The sequence below is a fragment of the Ascaphus truei genome, chromosome 2, assembly GCF_040206685.1.
Source record: "Ascaphus truei isolate aAscTru1 chromosome 2, aAscTru1.hap1, whole genome shotgun sequence".
Classification (NCBI taxonomy): Eukaryota; Metazoa; Chordata; class Amphibia; order Anura; family Ascaphidae; genus Ascaphus; species Ascaphus truei.
Window position 1 is genome coordinate 402,247,250 of NC_134484.1, and position 17,881 is coordinate 402,265,130.

The 17,881-nt window shown below is 45.5% G+C and overlaps 1 protein-coding gene across 2 annotated transcripts in view; it reads left to right on the forward strand.

The window, feature by feature from the left end:
• The window catches only part of CALCR (calcitonin receptor), a 379,531-nt gene that overhangs the window by 266,398 nt on the left and 95,252 nt on the right, over positions 1 to 17,881 (forward strand). For both annotated transcript variants that reach the window (XM_075587337.1, XM_075587336.1), the window contains one exon: positions 3,807 to 3,933. In XM_075587337.1, coding sequence (XP_075443452.1) covers positions 3,807 to 3,933 — 127 coding nt within the window. The remainder of the gene's footprint in view (positions 1 to 3,806; positions 3,934 to 17,881) is intronic.

The following is a 17,881-nucleotide window of genomic DNA, read 5'->3' on the forward strand; positions in this document are numbered from 1 at the left end:
GTGCCTTCTCTTATGGGAAGACAGGGTATATATATTGATTTCTATGGAGCATGCACCGAGTGCTGGCTGCTGCTTTTTGTTATATATATATATATATATAGAAACCCTGTCTTCCCATAAGAGAAGGCACAAAAGCAGCAACACTCAGATACAGCAAAAAGACATGTATTAGCAGTGACAAAACAGCACACTATAAACCCAACGTTTCGGTTATGGCAGGACCTTCCTCAGGGGTGTGCCAGGACCGAAACGTTGGGTTTATAGTGTGCTATTTTGTCACTGCTAATACATGTCTTTTTGTGCCTTCTCTTATGGGAAGACAGGGTTTCTATATTGATTTCTATGGAGCATGCACCTTGACTTTACATTTGTTGCTTGGAGTGCTGGCTGCTGCTTTTTGTTAAATATATATATATATATATATATATATATATATATATATATATATATATATATATATATATATATATATGGATAGGAGGAGAACACAAGTAGAGGGAACCCAAAAGTATAACAAGCCCAATACCTGGGTGAAGAGTATATATGCAATCCTCACCCGACGTGGAGGGCTAGAATACTGCTCCCATGTCTCCAGCTATACCCGGTGTGCAATTTAGAAAAACTCACGATAAGTCACCATCCAGTTCCTCCAGCAGATTCAGCATTAGCATGTGTCCATAGGAAAGGAATCCTCCGTAACCCCCAATGCAGTCTCTTCAATCGCAGAGCATCAGAAAATACATAAGTGGATCAATGAAACTGCAGCTCCAAGAAAAAACTCAGAACTCACAGAATAGAAAAAATCAAAAAGATTTATTTAACTACATGTAAAAATGATACCAAAACACGTAGACAAAAACAAAAAGCTTTCTTGGAGCTGCCGTTTCATTAATCCACTTACCTTCTTATTTTTTGATTGAAGGGGAGATAGGTGAGAGGCAGGAAGGCCAGCCAGCAGAAGGGTACAATAGTCGAGACGGGAGAGAATTAGGGCCTGCTTTAGTGTTTTATCGGTAGAGCAACCGAGGAAAGGGCATGACTTGTCTTGCCTTCAAATACTTTCTGGGCAAGCTGCCCATCTATCTGAACCAGCTCCTCTCCCCTACCATACGCAGCACTTATCATCTGAGATCTGACTCCAAAAGACTGTTCATGGTCCCAAGGCTCAACATAATCAGGTCTGTACCTGTTACATTTGCCTATAACATATATTATCGCTTACTGTGCATGCAATGTCTTGTATATAATGTATAACCCTGCTCACTTAATGTAACAATGTAGTTGCAACCATGTATTTGTCATCATAACTCTATGCCCAGGACATTACTTTCTGGTAAAACATTTTATATGTAGCCCTCTTTCCCCCAGGGTAAAGAGTCTACGGGTGCTGGCTTTACCTGTTGGCTCACAGGGGCCTAAGCCTCTGCCACGGGGAGCACGGGGTGATATAATACAATACTCTTGGTGCAGCACCTCCACCTGTGAGGGATCCCAGCGTAGTGGGGGGGGTGGAGCAGTGGGTAAGGGGGAGGTAGATTTAATTTAAAGAATCCAATGTGTTAAATAGTTTTTTGGCTGACTATCGAATTGTAATTTTCAAGTGGAATTCATCAGGAATCACAAGTTTACCAGTTATAGGATATAAAAGGAGAAGGAAAAGTGTGTCAAAGCCACATTGATTTGCTTACAGAGATGGTCTCCTTGATTTCCCATATACTTTCCAGTTCAGGAAAAAAAACAAAGATAGGGGTAACTCCTGCTTTTAATACTGTTGTGAAGTGCTATGTATATGAATTGTGCTATACAATAAAGATATACATACATATGTGCTTCAGAAATGATTTATTTTCGCATTAACCATTTTATTCATCTTCTGTTATGCTAGAGTTGAGCTTGCAGTATATACAGTATGTATTGAATCCTGTTTCTTGAGACCTGCCTTTCATTTTGGGCATCTGGTTTCTTTCTCCCTGTCATTTCACTGTGCATAAACAAGGAATATAGGAATCACAAAAATTCCGAATGTTTAACTTATTTAATGTAATCCATGTTATCAATTTATTTTACTATAATATTATTTTACGGTGAGATTTTAGAGTTGCAGTGTATTGACGTTCCATTTGGTTCCTTAAGCGGACGTGGGGACTATTTATTAAACTTTGATGTTTGCCATGTAAAATTGCAAGAAAACAAAATGCAAGTTGTTGAGTAAAAATCTGGAGTTTTCGAATGTATTGGTTAAAAATTATCTTTGATGAAACATACAAAAAATCATCTGATTTCTATGCGCGTTCAACATCAAATGAGTGTTAGCGAGAGAGCCTATTGTAGTAATAGTCCTCCTTCCTTATATACTGTACTTCCAAAATATCTAACCTATTTTACTTGGGGTCAGATATTTTCAAAGATACGTATATGCAGATATTTGAAAAATATGCAACAATTTTACCTATTTAATTCTCACCCTCAAATTTAATAAATACTCAGAAGTCTGGCTACTGTATATAAGAGGGATATTGCTACAGTATAATGGAAACACTTCTACTCAGGTAAAGGGAAGGCTGACATACCGCCACCCTTTACCCGTGAGTATTTATTGATTTTGCTGATCTCACAGCTTATTGAATGTTATGGCAATAATAGAGATGGGCAAATTGTTATGACGAATTTGGATCCATCGCGGATCGGCCAGATTCTCTGGTCCGCGGATTTCAGCGGATCAATCTCAAAAAAGGCGATTTGCGATTTGCGGATTTTTAAATTATTGTTACCAATAAACTCTGCGGATTCCGCGACCCGTGGATGGATTTACAGGATCCAATTCTTGACAATCCGACAAAGGATTGCTGAACCCGCGGATTGGATGCTACAAATCCCTCCACGGGTTGTATCCCCGTGGTGCTTTTTGATGAATCTGCACGGATTGAAACCGCTCAAATCCGTATGTGGATTTTACACTGCGAAAACGGATTTTGGGGGTAACATCAGCGAAAATCCGGGAAATGGATTTGGGCGGTTTCGCCCATTTCTAGTCAACAGCTAATTTTGAAAGATTTACTCATTTGCCTTCAAATTTTGCTTACTGTAACACACACACATTTGCACAACAAGAACCAAATTGCACTCTAAAATGCACAGTTTGGATGGGAACTTTTTAATGAACACAGAAACGGAATTCTCACAGTTTATTCATTAGTCAGTAAATGGAACTCTGTTTCTACCTGACATTAGTTTACACCAGACCGTAAAATTCTTTACTCATTCAGTACCACTATAAAACTTGTTCATTCATGACTTTGTGATGAACTATTAGAGTTTCACACAGTTAGCTAAAAAATACAGAAAGTTTAGTGCCTAATTTTGTATGTACAAAGTCATTTTCTTAGTGTACAAAATAAAACCTTTGCCAGTGATCAGATATAATACAACTGGATTACAAATAAGGGTGGGCACTTTCACGCATGTTTTGGTTTTGAAGGAACTCAATTGGTTTTGGGTTTAGATTTGTAAAAAAAATATATAAAAAAGACATTTTTAAATATTGGTGCACTTTTTTTTAGCATTTCTTAGGTTTTAGCTTCATTTTCATTCAGATGTTCAACTTGAACTTTGAAACGAATTTTGAAGTGTACAGATTTCGGATTTCGAGCCCACGAACAAGCTCCTTCTTAATTACAAATAAGTTAATTTGGAGTTTCCAATGAGATAGCTACGAAAGGAATACTGTATTGGGAATATTTCCAACTCATTTATCAAAGCAGTGATACAAATCAATTAACATATATTTTGTGTTTTATGTTTTTTAGGAACCTCAGCTGTCAGAGGATAACACTACACAAGAATTTGTTTTTCTCTTATGTGCTGAACTCCTTGTTTACAATTGTTCATCTCACCGCAGTGGTATCTAATTCAGAACTTGTGAAAAGAGATCCTGTAAGTATTATTTACCTTGTAAATATTGATATTTGGAACACGGTACATATTGCAGAAGCTGTGGTGAATATTCCATCAATATGGATTACTGTATCTATTTCAACGCCTATTAAGCAACTTAAAGACAATTGAGCCAACAGTCAGTTCTGCTTATTTATTGCAAATTATTTAATAGATTCAACATGAGGGAGATTATTCCATGAGATTTTCATGGTAAAGTTACATTTAAAATGACATTTATTGGTTTAAATAGCTTTCGCAAAATAAAGACAAAGCTGGTCTAATATTGATATTGAATTTTGGAACTGCATTGCACTTATTCTTGATATCTACATGACAAATCTCGTTAGGGCTAGCTATAATTGCATTGCCGTTTCTAAAGTGGGCATTTTGGGATATTCCTATTAGGTATCTCATATGAGATGCTCCTTAGTAAAATAATTTTTGCAATGGGTCTAAATACATGGTATGCTAGAAGTTAAGTTCAGTCACAGCACAGTATTTAATACTTAAAAATGTAAAAAAAAATATTTTGTTATGTACTGATCACAGTGATAAGTGATCTTGCAGCAAAAAAAAATCCTTATAATGCCGTTATGGGTTTTAACTAGTGATGGGTAAAGTTCGCCACGCAAAACTTTCAGACAAACTTTTCTAGTTCTTCGCAAATTTGCAAGTTCCTTTTAGCTGTGGATCAGTCTCAAAAATGCAGATTATTTTTTTTGTTCCCAATTGATTTAAAATTGCAAATGGATTTGATTTTACAAATCTGAATCCGATTTACGGATTCTGAATCATGAAATATGGCTTTTGGAGAAAGCAATGGTGAGAGACCTATTTCAGTAGAGTTAAAAAGCATTACATTTATCCCCCGAAACCTCCCTTCAAATAACATATTGAGAGACACTGGTGCTCCAAGGGGAGCACACTTTAGATACCTGTAATATATGCAAACTGTATTTAAATTACTCACATCCCACACTTCCTAAAAGGATTCCCTTAAGAACTAAATTGACAAGTCTAAAGCACTGGTCAAACGCTACAGGATTAGAAACCACAACCTCTGCTAGACTGGGCAGCAGCTCTATTAGTGTGAGCTAAACCAGCTTTACTGACCATTGCTCATATTTAGCACGTTTCCCCTGCATTCCTTTAAAAGCAAACCACTTCTACATCCTGGTTGACAGTTTAATATTCCTTGTGGAGCTACATGAGTGCGCAGTGAGCAGTTCAAAAGTAGTAGATTCTCAAGAATCCACCAACGGATTGCTGTATCTGCAGATTGGATTCTACAAATTCATGGTTGGGGAATCCGCGGAGTGTATTGGTAATAATAACAAAAAATCTGCATAACGCGAATCACCCTTTTTGACATTTATCCACTGAAATCCGTGGACCAAAGGAACCAGTTGATCTGCTGCGGATTAAAATTTGCCCCCCAAATTTGCCCATCTCTACTCACAATCTCCTCCTGTTATGCCTACTGAGGCTTCATTTGGGTGGGCTGTTGGCACACCGTGGCAGGGGGATAACCACCAGTGTTTTTCGTGCAACAAACGAGGGTATATTAGCACTGCTGACTCCGGACTTTCAGTATGCTGCATGTATTGTATTGCTCTAGCTAATGTCAGTTCTAAATCCAGCTGTAGCCTCTCAGATAGATTAGTGTTTTTTTTTATATCAACTACAATCTTGTCTGTTATTAACTGTTTCCTGGGAGAAAAAACTAAATTGCAGTGTTCTGAGAAGTATTTACAGCAATTATGAATATTTTGTATTAAATCTGGCATGTTCATGAATCACTTTCCCACAAAATGGGCTGACACTGAGTTTGAAGCAGGGGTTCGAATCCCGGTTTCAGCTCCTTGTGACCTTGGGCCAGTAACTTTATCTCCCTCGGGTACCCAAATATAGATTGAAAGCTCATCTAGGCAGAGAATTTGTCTGTAAAATTTCCATGTACAATGCTGCTTACTGCGTACTATACTGTAATTGTGAAGCGCTTTAAGTTTGAGTGCATTGGGGGAGAAGTCTTGTAGAAATAGTCTTGTAGTAGTAGCAGGTGTCTGGTCCCAGATCACCTGAGGCCAGGATGCAGCTGTTCTGTGACTTGATCATACTGCACACAGACACCTGCACACACAACCTACTCCTTCCTTGTCCCAACTCAGACTGGTGTGGCTGCAGCACATGAAAATGTATCTATTTCCCCCTGCAGGGGAAGCTCCAGCCCTATTGGCTGTTGCGCGGCATGTGGATTTCCTCCCGGTGGCCTCTGGTAGTTGTAGTCCCTCTGCAGAGCTATTCCTGACATTGGCCACCTCTCCTGCACTCTTTGCGCATGCATAAAGCCCTGAATTGGCTGCCACACCACTGGTCCCATCTGTGCATGCGTGCGCAACTAAAGATGGTGGCCCCCTCTAGCTGGGTGTACCGGAAGCTCCCGGCTACCGGTTCGCCTCTACAACCCCATTGAATGCCCCCACAAAATGCCACTGGCACCGCGTGCCCCCGCAACATTCTCGGCACCCGTCGGATGCATCCGCCGCCGCAGTGGAGGCTAAAGGGCTTATGGGGGGCGAGGGGGACCCGGTTACATGTGTGTCTGTCTTCCCTCCCTCTGTGGGGTGGGAGTGATTCCACCTTGCCCCATCAGTGGGTAAAGGGGCTAAGGATGGGCTCTTGGGGACTCAAGCCCCTGGGGTCTAATCCAGGAGAGGAGAAAAGAGAGACCTGTATGCGTTAAGTCTGTGCTGGCTCAGAATAAAAGACAATATGTTCATGGTGTGGAGTGGATCACTATCAGAGAAGGTGCCTGTGGGGAGCACTCCTATCCATGGCAGGAGCCTCACAGGATGGAGGCGCTGTACCCAGAGAGAATTGCCTGAAAGACTGACCTGTTGCTACTCCCTACAACATCTCTGGAGACTCAGACTTCCTGGAAGATCATAGGTGAGCTAAACGGCACCACAGCATACCCTGTAACTACCAATCTGCCTTGGGGGGGGGAGGGGGGAAGGTGTTACACTTATACAAGTCTGAAGTGCTAAAAGTGCCTGATTCATTTTAGCCAATCACCAGTGGATTTAAAGTCAAGCTCCTCTGGCACTGGGATCGGCAGTGCATCATATCAGGTTGTGAGAGTTAAAATAATGTTTTGTGTGCTTATTGAGGTGATTGTGCTGCTCTCACACTCTGCTGCTGAGAGTCATGTCTTTGAATAATCAGAAATCACACTTTGTGTGTGTACTGACCAGTTGCAGGCAGAGACTTCTAACACCTGTAACATGGTATGTCTCTTTCTACCTGTCTTTCCCCCTGTTATGTAAGTCCCTGCGAGTTGCAGACAGTAGCAGGTTAATTTTTTAGGCTAGTAACCTCCCTTGTGCTCCTCTTTGATGGACAGGAGTGCGAGGGTGACTCATGGCCTGTGTAAGCCTATCAGGCATAGATATACAGTAGACCATGAGCCCACCCCTTCTGCATCCTGAATGAGAGGCAGAGACAAAACGAATTAGTCCTGTTCCTGGTTCTGAGGAGAACAGAAGCAGAGAGCTGTGAGTCTCTCCCATGGCGGGATGAGCGTGCTCACCTTCAGCATTTGAGGATGAGGGAACATCTGACTAGAAGTTGACCCCATACTATCAGGGTCAAGCACCATCCAGAAGCCTGGAATCTTCTGAACCCTAGCACCGCTATAAAGATCTGATGCAGTGACTGCTAATTAAAGCCCCTTTGTTAATCATACACCAGTCTGGATTGAGTCAGTGCATGGTGTGTATGACTGATGAGAGAGAGAGAGAGAGAGAGAGAGAGAGAGAGAGAGAGAGAGAGAGAGAGAGAGAGAGAGAGAGACACGCACACAAGTGTGAACTTCATACAGTTCTATTTACTCTGACATGGCTGCTTCAGTCCATCCCCAGTACACCAGGAAGGGCTTATAGAGCCTGTAACTATACAACTTTACTCTTCACATGTTTCTTTTTCCACCAATATACATTTTCTTTTGATATTTGTTTGCTTGTGTTTTTATGAGTTAAATTGCTTATGGCCCTGGTATAACCTACCTTTCTAAGTGTATTAAATGACCACAAAAAACATGTATTTCACTAGATTTATTCCAAGTGAGATGCAATGCAAAGTCAGAAAATGCTGTGCTTTACATGCTAATGGAATCATCACACAGTGTGTTTAGGGTTCTTTAATAGTATCATGAGCAAGAACATCACAACTTGTTTTGTGAACAGCATTCTCCGAGCAGGTGACACATTATTAATATAATATCTAGTCATCTATTTTGATTTTTTTTTTAACAATAACACAGGCTTTAGATAAATAAAGATCAACCAGAAGATAATTGTGTCACTTTGCTTTCAATCAGAAAAATACCAACTGATATACATTTATGACAATGATGGATCATATTACAGTCAAATGATCCATCATGTGTTTTTAGTTTTCGTAAACAACAAGAATAGGATTAAGACGTGTATAATTCAGCAAATACAAACACAATTCTACAAATGTGTCATTTAAAAAATGACAGAGAGTCCATTCTCATAATTCCTACATTATTATTTTGAATTAAGAAAATACCTTCTTTGTGCTAGCCATAGAGATAACTGGAATAAACCCCTAAAAGATAGAAGAATGACAAAGGCAGGAAATGACGATGGCGGATTCCACAAAAAAATATTTAAGCAATCCCCTGAATGTAGATTGATATCCTGTATATTGCTGTTAAATCCACCCCTTCCTTGTAGAGTAGAGCAAATAAAATTACAGCTGCCGTTCTCATTATCACACTCAATGAAGGGGATAATTAACATTATTGAAATAAGACTAACACAGAATGAAGTCACTACTTCAAAGACATCAGTATCATGCAGGACAAGGAAAACCATTTGCGGGAAAGTAAGCATCCATCATAGCTGTTGGAAACATCCATACAGTCTGTGGATTTATGCGTGTGTAGCCAGGTCACCTGTTTCCCCCTTCGTCCTCCTAGGGAGCCTCCGTGGCCAGGAGAGATGCCGGGTGCTGCCGGAGGCCAGCGGCAGACCCGACGGCCATCCCAAGGTTGGGGGCCGTTGCAGGGAGCGGTGCGCTGTCTCAGCGAGCGGGCCGGTTGCCGGGGACGCGATCGGGCCGTTGCTAAGGCCGCGGTCGCGTCTCTACGGTCCCGGCGGCCGGCGAAGAGAGCGCCGCCATTACTCCACCACTCGCGCATGCGCAGTGATCGCGCGAGTGTAGGAGCCAGCCAGGAGAGTCGCGCGAGAGGTAGGGAGAGATTGCGGCGGCCATTAGGAGCTAGTGCCGGCATAGGAAAGGCGCGCACGCGGTCCCTATGTGCTGTTAGGCTCCATGGGACTACAACTCCCATGGGGCATAGCGAGGCAGGCACCAGGTGCCTGATAGGAGCCAATAGGGCTGTAGGACTGCCCTGGAGGGATATAGATACATTTCGCGGGCTTGGAGTACGGGAGTCAGAGTCAGGAGCCCAAGGAAGGAAGCAGGTAGGGTGCAGGAGCCAGAGACTCCCTGCACTAAGGCCCTAGTTAACCCTGTATTCCCCCAGGTTAGTGAGTGTTGCCAGGGATAGTCTCAGAGAGGGACCCTGTCACTCATGGTAGTCAGAGCTGGGGAATAGCCAGGGATAAAGGGGGCTGAGGTTAGTCTGCAGAGCGTTGCGGCAGGCGTTTAGGTGAATTAGTGGCACGAGACAGCTGGGGGGTTCATAGCGGTAACCAGTCCGGGGAGCCATAGCCCAGGGTCCGTGTTGCGAGTGGCGAGGCCACTGGAGGGGTTCATAGCGGTAACCAATCCGGGGAGCCATTGCCCAGGGCGGCATTGCGCGTAGTACGAGGCAACTGGGGGGGGTTCATAGCGGTAACCAGTCCGGGGATCCATGGCCCAGGGCCCGTATTATGAGTAGGGTGGGTACAAGACCTACCTATATAGGATAGGCAACCCCGAATGCCCTAGGAGATTGACCCTTAAGCCACTTAAGGATGCTGTGCTATAGGGACGGCCTATAGTGCAGCACGTGTCCCTTATGTAGGTAGGGACACAGAGAAATATCGTTGTTCCCGTGAAGCGGTTGGACCCACGTTGGGGTCCACAGAGACTGTTCCGGAGTGGGACCGATCGAGCGGTCCACGTTTCAAGGAGTGGAGGATCAGAAGGAGGCATCGCTCGACTGATCCTTTTAGAAGCTTGTTGCTGACCCGAGCACCGGAGTGCTCGGCAGGTATTATGTCATCACATGTGCACCAACAGGCCTAGAGGTTTTAGTGACTGCGCAGTCACCCATTGACTCTCTGCAAGAGTGCGGGACATTGGGTGGGGTTCTTTGGACACTGGGTGGGATCACCTAGTGTTGGGGAATCGTCCTGCGAGACGTCACGGTTAGTGTCTCCTCCTGAGAGGGACACAGGTTATGTTATGAATGTGATGTGTCGTATTACATGTTAGTAAAGTCCTTAGTTATTATACCCCATTGTGTATGTGATCATTGTGTTTGTCCTGCGAGGATCCACTCCCCCTCTGGTGGGAGCCATCGCAGGTGGAGGCGCTGCATCGTGTAAGTGAATACCCATAGTGTTGGGTTATACCCCAGGTTCCCCGTGGCGGAAGCTCAGCCCTCCTGTGAGCCGACAGGTAACGCACCACACCTAAGGTAACACTGTATGTTCCTACACCTCCACAGTATAATCTGCGATTGGGTGGGGGAAAACCCGTTACATTTGGAGGCGCTGCTGAGATAGACCTGGGGTGCCCTGTTCCATTTTTTTTCTAAATTGTCCGATTCATATTTTTCATCATGTCGGTGCCGTCACAGCAAGACGTCGATGACTGGGCCTTAGCGCGGCAATTATCCCCAAGGCGCGTGTTTGTAGTGGCCGGAGTATCCCATGATACGGCCTTGTCCACAATGCGCGCACAAGTAAGAACTTGCCCGTGATTGGCCACTGCCCGTGTGACAGACTATAAGCTGGATACTGACGGCCGGGGGATTACCTATCTCCTGTTCACCACGCGTGACATATGCCTAGAGACTGTTCCCCATGTATTAACCCTACCCGAGTCCTCCGCAGGGGACTGTCTCATGATCTATGCAAAAAGCTGCAGTGTAGTTAACAGGACTGTAGTCAAAATGGAGGCTCCTGCAGCAGGGAATGCTAACAGTGAGTCACAGCTAAAATGGCGGCTCCCGCCCACTCAAAATGGCACATGTGCTTCTGACTGCCAGGCTGCTCAGAAAAAGGTTGCAGAAATCTGTCCGGGGTTGGCGGGAAAACCAGAGCCCCGCCCCCGCCATGTGAGTGAGCACAGTGAACAGCTATCAGCAATTTCTGTTCCTCCTAAGGAAAGTACGGGATGCAGAGAAACACACCCGCAGCTGTATGGAGTATGGCGTAGAAAAGGAGGGAGCTTGTCTTTTCTTTTGTGCCCATGTTTGCAAAAGGACTTAAATTTGTCTGGTGGTATGGACTTTAACCCCTGTGGGCCACCAATAAACAAGCAGGTGGTAAGAGTGGACAATGAGGTGTGCATACAATGTGTTTGTACTCAGTGTGACTTCCCAGGTGGAAAATTGACTTGGGGACCCAAGAGTGTTTGCTGCGGAGCACAGTTCCTGCAGCCCATGATGCTGCGGCCTACGGAACCCACCGAGGAAGATGCGATGAACCCCTCTACTGAGCCGGTCAATGATGCTAATATACCTACCTCAAGAGCGGAGGTTTTGGAGGGCCCGTGTGCCCTCGTGAACATTCTAGATCTGGTTCCTGAGCAGGAATCACCTGCCAAGCTAGCTATGGAACCGAGTGACACATCGGTGGCGATGCGCCTACCGGCGAACCACCCCAGCGATGTTACAGAGGAGACAGCGGATTCACAGGGTAAGGTGTCTGTACCCCCATCTTCTTTTAGTGATTTCAGCGACCAACCGCTTGTGGTGATGCGCCGGCCGGCGGACCACTCTAGTGATGTCATTGAACCCACTGTATCGGCGGATACAGAGCCTGCTGTGGGCCTGTGTGCCCTACCACGGCCAGTCCGGCCTACAGAGGTACCATCGGTCCCAGGCTTGGGATCAGTACCTGTTGACGACGACAAGGGTGAGTTGACTGCCCCAGGGGTGTTGGGTGTGAGCCTCCAGGTGACCGCGGAGCACGATAGCTTCTTAAGTCTGGATACCCGGGCGAATGGCTCCACTCGACATCGCGTCCTGGTGGAGGTGTCCCCCTTAGAAGATAGCTGTCCTGCAGTGCGAGTGGACCAGTACCTACCACCTATCATCCAGGTGAAGAGCACCGTCCGCTCCTTCGTGGTGTCCGGTGAAGCACAGAGGATACCTGACAGTGTTCCAGAGGAAGAGAAACCCATCGCAAGCCAGTAGCGTGGTAAGGAACCCCCTTGCTCCCCACAGGCTCCGATGGAGGTGGCCGTGCAACAGGCCAGAGTTACGGCTCCTGAACTGAGTATGAGCCTGTGCGCTCCAACCCATATGGTCCCAGGACTGGGATCCAATGCTCCCGAGTTTCAAGACAGTAAGTGGACTGCCCCAGAAGTACAGGGGGCAGGTTCCGCGACAGCCGAGGTGGGAACTGACAGCGTCCCCGAGGACCTGTTGGCCACCGTGAATCACCGCAGAGGTAAGGTATCTACCCTTTACCCCCTGCCAGGTGAAGCAGAGACTTTGAGTAAAGAGACAGTGTCCAATTCTCGCTTCTCAGTGGAAGCTGAGCACGTATGTAGGGACAAGGACTATGTGGCAAAGGAGCTAGTAGAAGTTGCCTCCTTTGCGCCCAAGAAGAAGCGGCCCATTCGTCAAGTAGTGGACCGAGGGAAAGGTCCTGGCCGCCTGGCCTGCTGCTTCCAGGCCATGGATGATCAAGTAAAGGTTGGTGTGAAGGACACTGTGCTATTCCTTCCACCAGGGGGAGGAAGTAGCACTGAAGCAGTGACTGTTACGCCAGAGTGTGCTTTCCGAGAGATTCACCCCGGGGAGGCTCACGGACGCAAAAGTGAGGTACCCCCACCTGATCAGTTAGGGGCACCCCACAAATGGTCTCAGCTGGCGTCGGGTATTGCTGGGTGTGATATGCCATGTTTTGGTGAGGGTAAAGTCGATCTGCTAAGTGTACCAATTATGCAATGTAATTTTTTATTGTGTAAACTGATGCCAGGTTATGTGGTTCCCCAAGCGAGGACATTGGGTTTTTCACCAGGGGGAGAGTGTAGCCAGGTCACCTGTTTCCCCCTTCGTCCTCCTAGGGAGCCTCCGTGGCCAGGAGAGATGCCGGGTGCTGCCGGAGGCCAGCGGCAGACCCGACGGCCATCCCAAGGGTGGGGGCCGTTGCAGGGAGCGGTGCGCTGTCTCCACGAGCGGGCCGGTTGCCGGGGACGCGATCGGGCCGTTGCTAAGGCCGCGGTCGCGTCTCTACGGTCCCGGCGGCCGGCGAAGAGAGCGCCGCCATTACTCCACCACTCGCGCATGCGCAGTGATCGCGCGAGTGTAGGAGCCAGCCAGGAGAGTCGCGCGAGAGGTAGGGAGAGATTGCGGCGGCCATTAGGAGCTAGTGCAGGCATAGGAAAGGTGCGCACGCGGTCCCTATGTGCTGTTAGGCTCCATGGGACTACAACTCCCATGGGGCATAGCGAGGCAGGCACCAGGTGCCTGATAGGAGCCAATAGGGCTGTAGGACTGCCCTGGAGGGATATAGATACATTTCGCGGGCTTGGAGTACGGGAGTCAGAGTCAGGAGCCCAAGGAAGGAAGGAGGTAGGGTGCAGGAGCCGGAGACTCCCTGCACTAAGGCCCTAGTTAACCCTGTATTCCCCCAGGTTAGTGAGTGTTGCCAGGGATAGTCTCAGAGAGGGACCCTGTCACTCATGGTAGTCAGAGCTGGGGAATAGCCAGGGATAAAGGGGGCTGAGGTTAGTCTGCAGAGCGTTGCGGCAGGCATTTAGGTGAATTAGTGGCACGAGACAGCTGGGGGGTTCATAGCGGTAACCAGTCCGGGGAGCCATAGCCCAGGGTCCGTGTTGCGAGTGGCGAGGCCACTGGGGGGGTTCATAGCGGTAACCAATCCGGGGAGCCATTGCCCAGGGCGGCGTTGCGCGTAGTACGAGGCAACTGGGGGGGGTTCATAGCGGTAACCAGTCCGGGGATCCATGGCCCAGGGCCCATATTATGAGTAGGGTGGGTACAAGACCTACCTATATAGGATAGGCAACCCCGAATGCCCTAGGAGATTGACCCTTAAGCCACTTAAGGATGCTGTGCTATAGGGACGGCCTATAGTGCAGCACGTGTCCCTTATGTAGGTAGGGACACAGAGAAATATCGTTGTTCCCGTGAAGCGGTTGGACCCACGTTGGGGTCCACAGAGACTGTTCCGGAGTGGGACCGATCAAGCGGTCCACGTTTCAAGGAGTGGAGGATCAGAAGGAGGCATCGCTCGACTGATCCTTTTAGAAGCTTGTTGCTGACCCGAGCACCGGAGTGCTCGGCAGGTATTATGTCATCACATGTGCACCAACAGGCCTAGAGGTTTTAGTGACTGCGCAGTCACCCATTGACTCTCTGCAAGAGTGCGGGACATTGGGTGGGGTTCTTTGGACACTGGGTGGGATCACCTAGTGTTGGGGAATCGTCCTGCGAGACGTCACGGTTAGTGTCTCCTCCTGAGAGGGACACAGGTTATGTTATGAATGTGATGTGTCGTATTACATGTTAGTAAAGTCCTTAGTTATTATACCCCATTGTGTATGTGATCATTGTGTTTGTCCTGCGAGGATCCACTCCCCCTCTGGTGGGAGCCATCGCAGGTGGAGGCGCTGCATCGTGTAAGTGAATACCCATAGTGTTGGGTTATACCCCAGGTTCCCCGTGGCGGAAGCTCAGCCCTCCTGTGAGCCGACAGGTAACGCACCACACCTAAGGTAACACTGTATGTTCCTACACCTCCACAGTATAATCTGCGATTGGGTGGGGGAAAACCCGTTACACGTGCAATTACAGGTACTGCAAATCCCAGTCAGGACCACTTTTCTTGACTGGATTTGTGATTGTTAAGGTTAAAGATTTTGTTAGGGGTGAGTCTTTATGTCTTGTATTCTTTGAGCATGGAGGTAAAACACAATACTGCATATGGAGGAACTCTTATTGTTTTTTGTTTGTTTTTTTAGTAAGGACAATTCCACTTGCTGCAAAAATATATTTAATGGGATCTAAGATTTAATATCTAGACATGTTGCTGCCATTGATTTATTTTGGTCATCGGAGGGACAGTAAACCAACTGGCCATAGTCTTTTGCAATTACACAAAACATTGAATTTCAGATGAAGAGATTTGCTAAACTTTCGCATGAGGTCACAAACCATACACAATTCGGCAAGCATTAATTCAATGTGCATTGCAATTTCATGTAATGTGCATATTTTTTTCATTCTCTAATATAACTGTAATCACCTAATCGTTGTGCCTATAAAAATGGGACACACACCATGTTTCTCTTACTGCCTGGCAGTATTTTGCTGAAAGCTTACTAAATTTGGGACATTATGTTTTGAGCCTGTTCAGGCTTGGCAAAATGTTTAGCAGGGAATCGAATTTTGGGGGGAAAAATGCGTACAATTTCACGAATGCGTTTTAGACAGTTTCACACATCTCTATTCAGTTGCAAATTTTAGGAGATAGCAATGTTGGCTACAGGCCAACAGTAATTTTATTATATTTATTTTATTGTACTGCACTATGGAATATGTTGGCGCGTTATAAATAAATAATAATAATATAGGGAGCTTTAATTGGAGTTTTTATATATCTATTCTTTTTTATTGCCCCCAAAATTTCACCAATTAAGATCTAACCCCTTAGATGTGACAAAAGGTACTACTACGTATTCTGATTTTCATATATAGAACCTAAAGCAAATCAGAAAATACCTCTGTGAAATCTGAAAGGCACTCAGTTAACCCTTTGTGTGCCCGAGAGTCATGACACTGCCTCCTGCACATTTGCATTACATGACCACTCATTGGAGGGATCACGTTATCATTTGACTGTTCCAGCCGTCGGGCCAAATGTGACGGGGAAAGGGTGACCCCCTTCAATGTTGTACAAGATTGTCAATCCTAGAAAATTAGCAGCACGTAATGAGATACATTGCACGTCATATGGGCCCTTGGGGTGGCACTTTTCTTTAAGCACGCCATACGTTCTTAGGGCACTCAAGGGGTTAAGGGAACAAGAGGTATCTAAAGGTCCCATTCGTGGACCGAAACGTTGGTTTTGTGTTTATTTTTTCAATACACTTGTTTGTTCAATTCTGGAGTGCTGCCTGCTGAGTTCGTTTCCAAATGGTATTGTATTGCTTATTCTTCATTATAAGATCTGCACCCACACCAGTGACTATTATTACGGAGTGCTTTTTGTTCTTTTTCTATGATATATATATATATATATATATATATATATATATATATATATATATATATATATATATATATATATATATATATATATATATATAATAATGTGCCACTGTTTTAAACATAATTGTTAAGTGCAGGTTTATTCTATACATTCTATATTACTACAGTGTCATTTGGTAATATTGCCATATTAGAACATATAGTAATATGTATTCATATAGTCTTGTATTCTCTCGATTGCTACACTTTCTCAACACCTATTCTGTACTAGACCCTCTACAATCTGGCTTCCGCACTGCTCACTCTACTGAAACAGCCCTCACTAAAATAACTGACGACCTCCACGCTGCCAAAGACAGAGGTCATTACACTCTGCTCATATTACTCGACCTCTCTGCAGCATTCGACACCGTGGACCACCCTCTTCTCCTTCACATTCTCCATACTCTTGGTATTCGGAACAAAGCTTTATCCTGGATCTCCTCTTACCTCTCCCATCGTACCTTCAGTGTCTCTTTTGCTAACACCTCCTCCTCCTCTATTGATCTCTGTGTGGGGGTACCCCAGGGCTCTGTCCTGGGACCCCTTCTCTTTTCTCTCTACACACTCTCTCTAGGTGACCTAATCACATCTTTTGGGTTTAAATATCACCTCTATGCTGACGACACACAAATTTACCTTTCAACCCCTGACCTTACACCTGCTATACAGACCAAAGTTTCTGAATGCCTCTCTGGAATATCATCCTGGATGGCCATCCGCCGACTGAAACTTAACATGGCAAAAACAGAGCTCCTTATACTACCTCCCAAACCTGGCCCTACTACATCCTTCCACATTGCTATTGGAAATACGATCATTCACCCAGTAGCCCAAGCACGCTGCCTAGGGGTCACACTTGATTCCTCTCTCTCATTCTCCTCTCATATTCAAAACGTTTCTAAAACTTTAGTAAGAGAGCAAAGTCCTTGGCGCACTATCAAGTGCATGAACCTGATAAATTAGTCCTCTTTGTTGAAGAACTGGTTGGAAAATGTCCACAGTCTAACTTCCTGGTTTTCTTCTGAAGTTTGTTGATCTGCAATCAAAGAGAACAGGAAACCATTGCGCAGTATCTCATGTGTATTGAAGCCTCATTCACACAGCTGCTAGATACTTACATCTAGATGGGTGAATGCAGGCCTTGAAAGGTATCTTTAAACCGGAGATTGATATCTGTCACCGGGTTCCCCACTGGTGTTGCTCCCGCTCCATAGATGGCCGGTCCGCCCAATGGTACACAAAAGATAAAAGGCCCAATAGTGTGGTACAGTACAATTTAATAAAACAATAAAAAGACCAACATATAATGCACTCACATGCTAGATGATCTAACTGCACGATTTACAATGTGCCGTCCGCAAGCATGAGGGGCTGAACCGTGACGTGCGTGGAGGCTGGATCCTGCGTGTATCTCCTCCTCGCGGCCGCAAATCGGAGCGCCAGGTCCACCTCAGATGT